Source organism: Bubalus bubalis, chromosome 2 (assembly GCF_019923935.1).
Source record: "Bubalus bubalis isolate 160015118507 breed Murrah chromosome 2, NDDB_SH_1, whole genome shotgun sequence".
Lineage (NCBI taxonomy): Eukaryota > Metazoa > Chordata > Mammalia > Artiodactyla > Bovidae > Bubalus > Bubalus bubalis.
Window position 1 is genome coordinate 111343620 of NC_059158.1, and position 12243 is coordinate 111355862.

General features: G+C 38.6%; 1 protein-coding gene across 1 annotated transcript in view; it reads right to left on the reverse strand.

Annotated features, from left to right (window-relative positions):
• Positions 1-3252: 3252 nt before the first annotated feature.
• Positions 3253-12243, reverse strand: part of HNMT (histamine N-methyltransferase) — a 45194-nt gene continuing 36203 nt past the window's right edge. The window contains exon 6 of the mRNA XM_006047229.4: positions 3253-4495. Coding sequence (XP_006047291.1) covers positions 4140-4495 — 356 coding nt within the window. The 3' untranslated portion in view covers positions 3253-4139. The remainder of the gene's footprint in view (positions 4496-12243) is intronic.

Consider the following 12243-nt stretch of genomic DNA (forward strand, 5'->3'; position numbering starts at 1 on the left):
GTTTCAGAAATGCTATAAAAAAGTTAAGGTTTATACTGAGACAGACAACTTTGTTGGTTTTCTCAAGCTCTGGTTATAATAAAAGTATAAACATATAGGTATAAGATAAATGCTTGAAAAAGAATTCACTGAGTGTTCTTTTACTTAGCATTTTCCATATGCATGACTGTGAAAGTCCCTTAGTCGTGTCTGACTCTTTGCAACCCCATGGACTCTAGCTCACCAGGCTCCTCTGTCCGTGGGATTTTCCAGGCAAGAATACTGGAGTAGGTAGCCATTCCCTTCTTCAGGGGATCTTTCCAACCCAGGGATTGAACCTGGGTCTCCTGCATTGCAGGCAGAGTCTTTACCATCTGAGCCACGAGGTAAGTCCCCATATTAAACACTGGGAGATGTACAGTGATATATAAAACAACATTCCAAATTCATCTTGTAGGCTTCTTTTTCTGAAGCCCAACAACAGACTAGAAAATTAAATATGTGACTGTCTCGAGCCCTTTGTAATATGCAATAGAAGCAGAAGCCAAGAGTTCCATCCCTTTGCCTCTCTTGTACCCTTGTATCTTTCCATCACTGACTGGCACTGAACTCTTGAGGATTTTCTCTTTATAAAAAGACTTGGTTATTCCCATTGCATTAGATTGAAGCAGATGAGAATGTATTTTTCCTTGTATTTTATAGTAAGGACTATATGAGGAAAAAAGACTATATTTGCAAACATCCATCTATATACTGCTATTGTTTTTCATCTTGAAACAGCATATTAGTTCTATTCTTGCTTTGCACTTGTGCTTTTTAGAAAAAGCCATCATTTGCTCTGCAGTTTTGATTTCTATCTTTTTGGTGAAGTTGTTCAAGGTCGTCATGGTCTATATCCATCAATCATGCCCGCTTCACAGATTTCCTTTGTCAGTAGTACATATCAGTATGATTAATGGTTCAGGGTTCATATTCAGGAATGTGATTGGATAACTGTCGTTTCATCTGTTGGAACTGGCAATTCAAAAAACATTGATGAAGTTGTCCAAGAATAGAGCCTGTAAGTCAATTTTACTTATTATGAATAATAAAGCTTGGTACTTTGCTGGTGTAAATAGACTCTGAACTCCAGTGTACTCTCTGGGCCTGAAGGAAGGGCATTAACTCTTTTAAGTGGCTATACTGCAGCATTAAATGGTAGCTCTGTGATGTGAAAGAGTGACTATCATACCATGTTGAAGGCTTCATCACTGGAGAATTAGGGTCTATGAGCTCTTTAGTAAAACCTTACTTTTATTCTGTTTTTAACAGAGATAATTATTTCAGTTCAGTTCAGTTCAGTTCAGTCGCTCAGTTGTGTCCAACTCTTCGCAACCCCATGAATCGCAGCACACCAGGCCTCCCTGTCCATCACCAACTCCTGGAGTTCACTCAGACTCAGGTCCATCGAGTCAGTGATGCCATCCAGCCATCTCATCCTTTGTCGTCCCCTTCTCCTCCTGCCCCCAAGCCCTCCCAGCATCAGAGTCTTTTCCAATGAGTCAACTCTTCTCATGAGGTGGCCAAAGTACTGGAGTTTCAGCTTTAGCATCATTCCTTCCAAAGAAATCCCAGGGCTGATCTCCTTCAGAATGGACTGGTTGGATCTCCTTGCAGTCCAAGGGACTCTCAAGAGTCTTCTCCAACACCACAGTTCAAAGGCATCAATTCTTCGGTGCTCAGCCTTCTTCACAGTCCAACTCTCACATCCATACATGATCACAGGAAAAACCATAGCCTTGACTAGATGGACCTTTGTTGGCAAAGTAATGTCTCTGCTTTTGAATATGCTATCTAGTTTGGTCATAACTTTCCTTCCAAGGAGTAAGCATCTTTTAATTTCATGGCTGCAGTCACCATCTGCAGTGATTTTGGAGCCCCCTAAAATAAAATCTGACACTGTTTCTACTGTTTCCCCATCTATTTCCCATGAAGTGATGGGACCGGATGCCATGATCTTTGTTTTCTGAATGTTGAGCTTTAAGCCAACTTTTTCACTCTCCACTTTCACTTTCATCAAGAGGATTTTTAGTTCCTCTTCACTTTCTGCCATAAGGGTGGTGTCATCTGCATATCTGAGGTTATTGATATTTCTCCTGGCAATCTTGATTCCAGCTTGTGTTTCTTCCAGTCCAGTGTTTCTCATGATGTACTCTGCATATAAGTTAGATAAGCAGGGTGATAATATACAGCCTTGACATACTCCTTTTCCTATTTGGAACCAGTCTGTTGTTCCATGTCCAGTTCTAACTGTTGCTTCCTGACCTGCATACAGATTTCTCAAGAGGCAGGTCAGGTGGTCTGGTATTCCCATCTCTTTCAGAATTTTCCACAGTTTATTGTGATCCACACAGTCAAAGGCTTTGGCATAGTCAATAAAGCAGAAATAGATGTTTTTCTGGAACTCTCTTGCTTTTTCCATGATCCAGCGGATGTTGGCAATTTGGTCTCTGCTTCCTCTGCCTTTTCTAAAACCAGCTTGAACATCAGGAAGTTCAGGGTTCACATATTGCTGAAGCCTGGCTTGGAGAATTTTGAGCATTACTTTACTAGCATGTGAGATGAGTGCAATTGTGTGGTAGTTTGAGCATTCTTTGAAACTTACTTTAAAAATGTAAGTATTTATTAATTATAAAATTACTCAATTACTTAAGAGGTATGCTTTTTTAAAAAATAATGACAGATGTTTATTATTAAATATGTTGTTGCTGTTCAGTCACTAAGTTGTATCCAAATCTTTTGCAATCCCATGGACTATAGCCTGCCAGGCTCTTCTGTCCATGGGATTCTCCCATCAAGAATACTGATGTGGGTTGCCATTCCCTTCTCCAGGGAATCTTCCTGACCCAAGGATCAGGTGTCTCCTACATTTCAGGCAGATTCTTTACCACTGAGCCACGATATGCAATATTCAGGCTACTGCTGATCTTCAATAATATAATTAATCTTTAGACTAAATTTTCATATAAAAGTAAAGAATCTATTTTATACCATGAAACCACATCGAACTACCAAGGTTTTAATTTTCTCTGGGAGCTGGTAACATTCAGCTACTTTAGGAATCCTTTCAAAGTTAAATTCTGATAGCACTGGATTAACCAACTAAAGGTTATCAAAAACTTTTCAAAAATTCTCTGAAATCTTACTGTTAAAGATGATTCTTGCTCTTAGAGGAGATCTTTGTCATAGAAGGAACTATGGAGTATTGAAATAGACTCAAATATTTTCTAGGAATTTAGTAAATGATAAAAGATTTATTTTAAGTAAGTGGGTTATTTTTTGTCAACCGTGTTGATATAGATGGTTTTATTTTTGTGAAAAATCACTTTGTTCTCAGCTCTTTATGTAAATTTCAAACAGATCAAAGACTTTTATACAGTGAAATTATACAATCATTTTGATAAAATATGTTACTATATTAAAACCTTGGATTTAGAAGGCCTTTTAAAATGTTTCAGAAATCCAGAAATTAAAAAAAAAACAACTAAATTTGAATGAATAAAGAAAACTTCAGTATATCTAAAAACAAAATACTACAACACCATAAACAAAGTTAAAAGAGAAACCAAAATCGAAGGAAATGACAGCACATGACAGAGTTAGTTTTGTAACATCCTAAGCGCTTACTTTTAGTAATCACTAAAGATAAGGATAGAAACTATAGCAAAGAAATGTATATAGACAAATACTTCTTTACAAAAGGGGAAAGTCAATAAACATATGCTTTTTTAATGTCTAATGTATCAGTAGGCATATACTTTACTGCTGCTGCTAAGTCACTTCAGTTGAATAGCACATATTTTATTAGTATTCTAGAAAATTCTATCACAGTTAATAAATGGAGTCAATTTTATTGTCAGTAAGCCCCCTGAAACTTAGTTGTCTCATTTTTCAGATTACGTGGTATGTAGCCCATGTCATCTCTTTACTTATAGGAGAGATAAGACCAGGAGTGTCATATATGATTCTATATGGAAATCCAAGAATGTCTTAAAACTTTCTAGGTTTTACGTATAAGAGAAGATGCTTCTGTTTATGTTATGAGATATATTTATAATTTTAATACATGAATGATCAACATTGTTCAAATTATAGTTTTTTAACATTCTCATGATGTGTATTTATGCCTCAACCACTATGAAACTCAAACTGTTATTGAAAAGAACCTTTCCCTCTTTCTTTATACTGAATTCAGGCTTTTGCAGATCTTTCATAATTTCTGCTTTGAGATCAGGTGGTGCTGTTGTATTAAAGTTGCAGGTTTCTGTCAAAAAATCCCAAAGCAGGTCTCCATTTTCATTGCCATCAATAAAACAGTCAGATATGTCCATGGTGGACAGAAGGTCATAATACTCATACTTAATCCCCAACTTGTCCAGCATCTGAGTGAGGTCAGACGATGTGACATACTGGCAGAGGTCATTCCGGGGTAAGCGAGATCCATACTTTTCCCATAGCTTTTGCCAGCTGCTGGCTCCTGTGCAACGGAAAAACATTCATGCTTTCAGTTATTCTTCTTTTCACTTACCTACTCTGCAAGCAGTACATTAGATGCTTGGAATAGAGCAGTCCATTTAAAAAGTAGGAATGTTTGACTTTTGTAGCTCAGTTCAAGAGGTTGGAGAGAAAGTTAAATAAATAAGTTATTATACATCAGATGGTGCAAAGTGCTAATGAAAAACAAATCTAAGCAAGAGATAAGGGAGATCAAAGAGCTGGGTGGATTGCTGCTTTATACAGGATTGTCACAGACATTCTCTCTAATAATGTAACATTTGAGCAGGGACATGACAGCAAGGCACATAGATATGTAGTAATCTATCAGGGGGAAGGTTACTCCAGGTAGAGAGAAGAGCAACTGCAGAGGACCTGAAGCAGCAACATGCTTGGCACGTTAAGAACTAGCCAGGAAGCCCGTGAGATTGGAATTGAACCAAGGGGAGAATGGAAAGAGATGAGGTTGGGTGATGGTGAGGAGTGGATTGGGTGCTTAATCATATAGGAAAAGATAAGAAGTCATTGTAGTGCTGTCTAATAGACTGTTATGGACTCTTGGACATGTTCCAAATTGGTAGCATTGTTCAATATGGTAGCCACTAACCATCACTTCATGGGAAATAGATGGGGAAACAGTGGAAACAGTGTCAGATTTTATTTTGGGGGGCTCCAAAATCACTGCAGATGGTGACTGCAGCCATGAAATTAAAAGACACTTACTCCTTGGAAGGAAAGTTATGACCAACCTAGATAGCATATTCAAAAGCAGAGACATTACTTTGCCAACAAAGGTCCGTCTAGTCAAGGCTATGGTTTTTCAGTGGTCATGTATGGATGTGAGAGTTGGACTGTGAAGAAGGCTAAGCACCGAAGAATTGATGCCTTTGAACTGTGGTGTTGGAGAAGACTCTTGAGAGTCCCTTGGACTGCAAGGAGATCCAACCAGTCCATTCTGAAGGAGATCAGCCCTGGGATTTCTTTGGAAGGAATGATGCTAAAGCTGAAACTCCAGTATTTTGGCCACCTCATGAGAAGAGTTGACTCATTGGAAAAGACTCTGATACTGGGAGGGCTTGGGGGCAGGAGGAGAAGGGGACGACAGAGGATGAGATGGCTGGATGGCATCACCGACTCGATGGACGTGAGTTTGAGTGAACTCCAGGAGTTGCTGATGGACATGGAGGCCTAGCGTGCTGCGATTCATGGGGTCGCAAAGAGTTGGACAGGACTGAGAGACTGAACTGAACTGAACTGAACCACTTTATGGTTCTGGAACATGTGAACTATGGCTAGTCTGACTAAGGAAATGAATTTTAAGTGCTATTTCATTTTAATTCACTTCACTTTCAATAGCCAACTGTGACTTACATATCAGATGACACAGCATTAGAGTGACTTGACCTGATTTACATTTTCTTAAGGTCACTCTGGCCACACAAATGAGAACAGGGGCATAAGGACAGAAGCAGGAAGAACAGTAAAAAAGCCACTGCAAAAATTGGGGTGATAGATGATGGTAAGTTCAAACAGCAAGATTGGAAATAATGAGAAATGGTTGCTATATATATATACACACACACACACACACACACACACACACACACACACTATATATTACACTCCTAGAGCCAATGCCATTTGCTAGTGACTTGTATATTGTTAGCAATAACAATTTGGATAGTGAAAGAAAGAAAAGAATCAGTGATGACCCCAGTGATTTTGGCCCAAGCATCTGAAAAGAGAGAACTGCCATTAGAAATGGGAAGAATGAGGGAGGAACATTTTTCAATGTGTTAGCAGGCATGTTGTTTTGGAAGTATAAGAGTTGAGCTATCTCTTGGACATTCAGGTTGTGATAAGAGGAAGGCAATTGTTTACGTTCGTCTGGTTCAGAGGAGAGGGTCTGAGTAAAAACTGAAATGGAAGAAAGAGCATAGCAAATGCAGTGATAGTTGACTCAAACCAAAGATGAGATATCCTCTCAGGTCTGTACACTTACAAGATGCTGCCTTGGACTGCAACACTTCAGTTGAGTTTAAAAATTTTGTCCCCAGCTTTAGAAGGTATATTAGCAGTGTATGATGTATTTAATTGAAAACCTGGGCCAGTGTAGCAGCTAAAAGATACAGAATCTGAGGGAGAGAGAGGTTGGATTGTTCCTCTGACTCTTCATGAATGACATGAGGTTTGTTATTCAGTCTTTCAGAACCTCTGGTTTCTTATCTATAAGACAGAGATAACTATACTTGTTGCAACTGCAAATATTAAATAATATAATTGAAGTAAATCATTGCACAATGGTAAGCGCATAGCAGATGTGTAATATGTACTTAGAAAATAAATGAACATTAAATGGAATTAATTTGATATTTCCACTGGTTGTATTCTTGAGACTGTGAAAAAAACAAACTTGCTATTCAAAAATCTATAATAATAATAATTAAAACAAAAGAGAATTTTATGGACCTTCTAATATAAGCATGTAATACTGGGATGTTACATATACAGTGGATACAGGGCATTAAGAGTGGTCTGATGTTCCACTAATATTCCAGAAGAGAGTGATAACTTCAGGGTAAGCTTTAGGAGAAGGTAGAATTGGAATGAAGCAGAAAAATTAAAAAATAAGAAACCTCAGTTCAATGAAAAAAAATCAGGGTCATGAGTATGTATTAAAAAAATTTTTCATTCCAAAGACAGTGATTGTCTGCCCAAATAAGAATTTGCCTACAAATAAGACTTTATAAGAAAATAAATATTTCAGTGGTTGAGGAGAGGCTCTGTTAGCATTATCATTATTATTTTTTAAACCTGGTAGAGAGAAAAGAACCAAACACTAATTGCAGAGCATTTGTTGGTGTCAGTGTTTGGTGACTCAGTGCCATTTCTAAGCTGAGCAATTAGACACTTTCTGACTGATAAATTATCATAATGGCTCTCAGTGGGCACAACATATGGTGTTACTTTTGTATTCAACATGATATAAACCAGGTCCTTCCCCCCCACACACACTGTATTAAAAATAACACACTACGATTTGCCTCCTTCCTTAGTCAAATAAGGAGAGGTCAGGAAAGAAAACGTTACTGATCTCCCTTAACCAGATAAGTTGCATTTTAATTATTAATAACAACTCTCTCAACTAATATCTGGCTACTATATTTGCAGAAAAACGTGCCACTGACTTTATTTTAGTGTGGGATACTCATTTTAAAAGTCTACCTCTTCTTATTTCTCTTCTTTTTCATCCCTAAATCAGATCTTTAGTCTCTATAATCAGAAACTTCTGTTATAAATAAATGACTGTTTTCTCATATGGGCTAATTCTTCAATGGATTCTTTGGAACCAGAGGAAAGCTTCTATTCCCTTAAGCACCATATATTCAAATAGGCTGACCAGTAAAACACTGTCATTTAATTCTGAATATAATTTCTCTTCCTTTTCCTAATTAGTTTCACTTGCCTACTCTTCTGTGCTTTTGTATGCCTGTTTCATCATGCACTGTTTGTGTGTGAATATGTGTATCTTCTTTATTGAGCCTTTTATTCCTTTTTATTAAGTCCATCTTCAAATCTCCAGCACTCTCTATATTCCCTGATTCCATGTCTATCATAATAGTAAATTTTAGCTAAAAACATGGTCTCTCTCTCTCTCTTTTTTTTTTTGGATGGACATTCAGAATCAGTTGTAGTTAGGATATTATAAAGAAGAAATAATAAATAATTATTCATTTTGACCGCTCGGTTGAGAAGATCCCCTGGAGAAGGGAATGGCTACCCACTCCAGTATTCTTGCCTGGAAAATCCCATGGACAGAGGAGCCTGGTGGGCTACAGTCCATGGAGTCACAAATGAGTCAGACACTACTTAGCTACTAACACTTTCGTTTTTCAATTTAAATACATTTACTGGGTGTGTTCTTCTAGGTGCCAAGGGTTTTGCAAAAATCTGGGACTAGAGAGCTGAGAAGGCAATGGCACCCCACTCCAGTACTCTTGCCTGGAGAATCCCATGGACGGAGGAGCCTGGTAGGCTGCAGTCCATGGGGTCGCTAAGAGTCGGACTCGACTGAGCGACTTCACTTTCACTTTTCACTTTCATGCATTGGAGAAGGAAATGGCAACCCACTCCAGTGTTCTTGCCTGGAGAATCCCAGGGACTGGGGAGCCTGGTGGGCTTCCGCCTATGGGGTCGCACAGAGTCGGACATGACTGAAGCGACTTAGCAGCAGCAGCAGAGAGCAGAACTCCTGCTCTTCAGGAACTCTCCTTAAAAACTCCCCATTTGCCTCTGGTAGGAAATTAGCACACTGCTGAAAGTGTTTACCCCTTTCAGTCCTCCATTGGATTAGGGGTCTATCAAAGGCAGAGGAGGAGTAATAGTCATCTTTGCAACCTCAGAGCCTAGCAGTGATGAACTGTTATTGTTCAGTCATTAAGTCATGGACAACTCTTATGTGACCTCATGGACTGTAGCATGCCAGGCTCCTCTGTCCTCCACTATCTCCTGGAGTTTGCTCAAATTTATGTCTATCTAATGATGGATTAGAGGAGCTCAATAAAAGCTGAATGAACCAAATCTCCACAATAGCTATGACAGCCTGAGACCAAGACTACAAGCTATATTTTGAATATGCTGAATGCACCTATCACCTTAACCAAGCTAGGTGCCCTGCATAATTAAATCTCGAAACAGATTCCATATTTCATTATCTTACAATCGAATAAATTGCAAAAATGGGTTTCCATATGGTACTCAAATAACTGAGTAATTCAGTTTACTCAGAGAGACAACACAGTTCAGTCACAGGTCACTGTCTAACTGGGATGGACAGGCAGAAACCTTAGCTATGGAGCATGTTTAAGATGACCTTTAGAGCAACATGTTAATCCAGACATACCATTATGTGCCTTGCTGAGATACTAGCTCGCTGAGCACTCGTGGAAATTTAATTGAGTAACTAGGGCTAGGCTTCTCTGAGTCTGTTTGCAAGGAGCACGCAGTTGCTATATTGCCATGAGGCTATGGATGACAATATTGCTGAAACAAAGGAAATATGCAAACAAGCTTCTTCACTTCTAGGCTGTTGTTGTTTAGTCACTAAGCCATGTATGACTCTTTTGCCACCCCATGAACTGTAGCCCTCAGGCTCCTCTTGTCCATAGGATTTCCCTGGCAAGAATACTGGAGTGGGTTGTCATTTCCTTTTCCAAGGGATCTCCTCAACCCAGTATTGAACCTGGGTCTCCTGCATTGGCAGGCAGATTCTTTAGCACCAAGCCAGAGCCACTTCTAGGTAATAATGACCAAATTCCATTTATAAAGTGACCTCAACAACCTGAGTAAAAACAGAGCCTTGTGTGAACCATTTTGGTGTAGGCCTTCCAAGTTTTAAGGTAATAGTCAAGTTTAAGGCATGTTTTCATTGGGCAAGTATGGAGAATGGGGTTTCAAGATTTATAGTTTGGGCTGAGAAGGCAGTTTAGGATAATGGGTTTTATTAAATAGGAGTGAGATAGGAAGCTGACCAGGCACCTCAGATGACCTGGGGAGTTTCATTACACCTGTCTACTATCCACAGGTTAGCAGACTGGTCTGGCTCATAGGGATTTGTAGTGATACTGTGAAATGAAAAAGTTACTAATGACAATGTGGATCAATTCTATACATGTTAATTGACAATGATATAAGACAAATCTTGTGACCAAATTTGTTTTCACTGTTGGAAATTGACCATAATTTATTTTTCTAAAAGCTGACCCATACATACCTGTATCAGCTTTTTTAATGCAACAAGGCAATTACTGCTCTTTTTTAAAAGGGAAACTTCAGCTACTTCCTTACACCAAGGGGCTGATACAATTTTTCTCAGAGAAATACATTATTGTTAAGATAGGTTTATAGGTGAACAGGTTTATTTAGGTCAGAGAGGAAGAGCAAAGTGGAGTTAATCTGCTCTATGTAACGAGTAAGAAGGGGTGAAAGGGGAAAGTGAAGAGTTGGTATCTTAGGAAAAGCACTGAGCTAAAAGGATTATCTGTTAACAATGTTTTCCTCTCTACGACACCTGCCTCCCACACTGTGTGCAGTCATGAAGAACTGTAAACTCTATACTGAAAAAGTTAGTAAAATATTTCTACCATCAAATACAGAGTGAATAATTTTTGACTCAGAATACTTTTTTGATGAAAGCTAAATGGTCTAGTCAAGGCTATGGTTTTTCCTGTGGTCATGTATGGATGTGAGAGTTGGGCTGTGAAGAAGTCTGAGCGCCGAAGAATTACTCTTGAGAGTCCCTTGGACTGCAAGGAGATCCAACCAGTCCATTCTGAAGGAGATCAGCCCTGGGATTTCTTTGGAAGGAATGATGCTAAAGCTGAAACTCCAGTACTTTGGCCACCTCATGAGAAGAGTTGACTCATTGGAAAAGACTCTGATACTGGGAGGGATTGGGGGCAGGAGGAGAAGGGGACAACAGAAGATGAGATGGCTGGATGGCATCACTGACTCGATGGACCTGAGTCTGAGTGAACTCCGGGAGTTGGTGATGGACAGGGAGGCCTGGCGTGCTGCGATTCATGGGGTCGCAAAGAGTCGGACAGGACTGAGCAACTGAACTGAACTGAAATGGTTTTCGTTTCTAGTAACTGTATTCATGATGTAGCCAGCAAAATACTGTATCCATTAGAGCACTAAGTCAATTCTCAGTTGCTTGTAGACTACTCGTGCTACTTTGTAAACCTTAAGCTGGTTTTTTCTTATTGGTAGGTATATATTCACAAGAGAGCTGCCTTCTGACACTCAAATACATAACTTCTGAAAATATTTAAGGATAAACTAAATATAAATAAAGTGGATCTTCATTTGATGTGGAATATATTCTAAAATCAGACATATATGACTGCTGGATGAACTCTTATTTCTGTCTGCAACACTTTCTGTATTATTGATACAGATTATCAAGAATAGACTGAGTTATCAACTCAGTGTTGATAACTAAATTTACTTTTGTATTCCTAAATGTTCAAAGTGCTTTATCCAAGTGTCCTCATTTGGAGAGAGGTTAGTGGGAAAAATCCAGTTTACATAAGCCCTCCTAAATGGGAAGATAGAACTTTCTCACATAAATGAGTATTTTTAACAAACCTGAGATAAAAATAGTATATCAAATGTTCCCTTGCAGAAGAGGTTGTGTACAGGAACTTTCATTTGCCAAAATCCCACATAAATTCAAAGCTAGGATTATAGGCAACAACTGTGTTTGCGATCCTTAAAGCCATTCCTCATATTTAGGAATAAATGAATTTTATGACGTGGTTTTTGATTATAGGGTCTGATATAAATTTAGGAAGATAGAAGCTGCTGTATGTCTAGAGTCAACCTGAACAGCACTGTGTGAACAATCCATAAAGACTGCTGAATGAAGGAGTGAATTAATGAATTCAACAGTGTCAGTGTTTTATTTGCCAATCTGTTTATTTAGGTTCTCTGTGTGATAATTGTATCACTGGAAACAAAGTGTGATCAAATGCCGTCTTTGGAAAATAACACAACAACACAAAACCAAACAAGAGAATCACTAGCTATTTTTGATAGTTATTTGAGAAAACCTATAATGAACAACATGGACAGTGGCTCTAGAAATGCAAATTAATCAAATATGACAGTGTCACAAATATTTCAACCTTTATTTAAACATCACAGAAGGGAAAGAGGCATTTAAGGGAC